The following is a 1,632-nucleotide window of genomic DNA, read 5'->3' as shown; positions in this document are numbered from 1 at the left end:
CATGTGTGTGTGTGTGTGTGTGTGTGTGTGTGTTTATGCATGCCCAAGATCCCGAGAGGAGAGTGGAGGAGAAGGGATTGTGACATGGCCATCCCCCGTGGGGGTGATTTCTCGCTTTCTGTCTCTGTCTTTCTGGCGAGAGCACGTGCCCTATAGCAAAAACCTCTAAAAAAAAAAAAAAATCAAAGGGGTATTGATAAGACTAAACAATCTTACAGAGGCAGAGCAGGGTTGGACTTTGCTAATTGGGGCCAGGATATTTTCTGAATTCCATCAGCTGTGTCTGTTGGAAGGCCCCTAGAAAGTTCCACCCTTTGCTCTGCCTGCAGCAAGGGTCAAGGAAACAACGAGCTGCAAGGTCCTGCCATAGCCAAAGGGGACCGGTGCCGTTTGCTCCGAGCATGTCCCCACAAGGTGGGAGTCCAGTGCCTTAACCACCACGCCACCTGCTGGTTCCCCAATGCCCAGTGAGATTTTTGGTTGTTTTTTTTTGAGAGGTTTTGCTAAAGGGCATGTGTGCTCGCCAGAAAGAGAGACAGAAAGCGAGAAATCATCCCCCAGGGGGGATGGCCACACCGCAATCCCTTCTCCATTCTCCTCTCGGGATCTTGGGCACACACACATGCCTGGCGTGAGTTTAAGCCACTGGTCTGGGACTCGAACCGCAGGGGACTACATGGGAGTCCAGTGACATAGCCATTGTGCCAACTCTGGTCCCATGCCCAACGTGAGTTTTATGCTGCCAGGTCTGGGACTTGAGCTGCAGTCGACTACATGGGAGTCCATTACGCCATCTGTTGGTCCCCAGGTGTTGGGTGGGAGTCCTTCCCAACAAATACTTAGTGGACACTCTCTGGTGTCAGGCACTGTCCTCCAGCACAAACTGGGCACGTCACCCCTCAATGACGGACAGGCAGGAAACAAACATGAATGCAAGCATCATCCCAGGGGACTATATGCTCTGGAAACAGTGAGTCCAGAGAGAAGTGGGTGGAGGGTGGGAGCAGTCATCTGGGAGGGGCCAGGAGGCCTGGGGAGGAGGCTGCTGAGGTGAAGGGCTCTGGGCAGAGGTCATGCAGTCTGCGCTCTCAGTGGGGGCTTGGCTCCCTCTGTTACCCTGGGGGACGGCCTTGCCCTGGAACCTGTTTCCACCTGCATGCCATGCCCCCAGGTGTCTTCCATTGGCCAGGTGCACACAGCCGGGACCCAGAGAGCCCAGGGCCTGCCAAGCAGGTGCTAATGCCTGTGTATCTCCTACCCTTAGGTAGGAGAAGCTCCCAAGAAGCTCCCCAAAGCTGCAGGGCTAGGAAGCGGAAGATCTGGGGTGTGACTGCAGCCTACCCCTGCCCACCTCCCAGGCTAAGCTCCAGACTCCCCGGGCCCAGCCTTCTCTCTCCTTCCCCCACATCCCCTCAGTCTGACCTTCTCAGCCACGTGCTGGGTGGGGCTGGGACAAGCGCACGAGACCCTAAGCAGGACGGGTGACTCCGACCAGGACCCCGCTGGCCGCGGAGAAGAGCCCTCCCAGGCCTGGGGCCCGCCGTCTGGAGAAGTCGGGGAAGGCGCTCCGACCCCCATCCTGCAGGGGCGAGGACCCAGGGCCGCCTCCAGGCTCTGGCTTTCGGCTTCCCG

At 57.7% G+C, this 1,632-nt stretch overlaps 1 protein-coding gene across 1 annotated transcript in view; it reads left to right on the top strand.

The window, feature by feature from the left end:
* Positions 1 to 902: 902 nt before the first annotated feature.
* The window catches only part of GPR3 (G protein-coupled receptor 3), a 6,904-nt gene continuing 6,174 nt past the window's right edge, over positions 903 to 1,632 (top strand). The window contains exon 1 of the mRNA XM_006155318.3: positions 903 to 970. Within this exon, the coding sequence (XP_006155380.1) occupies positions 903 to 970 (68 nt within the window). The remainder of the gene's footprint in view (positions 971 to 1,632) is intronic.

The sequence above is a fragment of the Tupaia chinensis genome, unplaced genomic scaffold (assembly GCF_000334495.1).
Source record: "Tupaia chinensis unplaced genomic scaffold, TupChi_1.0 Scaffold000445_1, whole genome shotgun sequence".
NCBI lineage: Eukaryota > Metazoa > Chordata > Mammalia > Scandentia > Tupaiidae > Tupaia > Tupaia belangeri.
The sequence above is the reverse complement of the archived record's forward strand: the minus strand, read 5'-3'. Positions and strand labels throughout refer to the sequence as shown.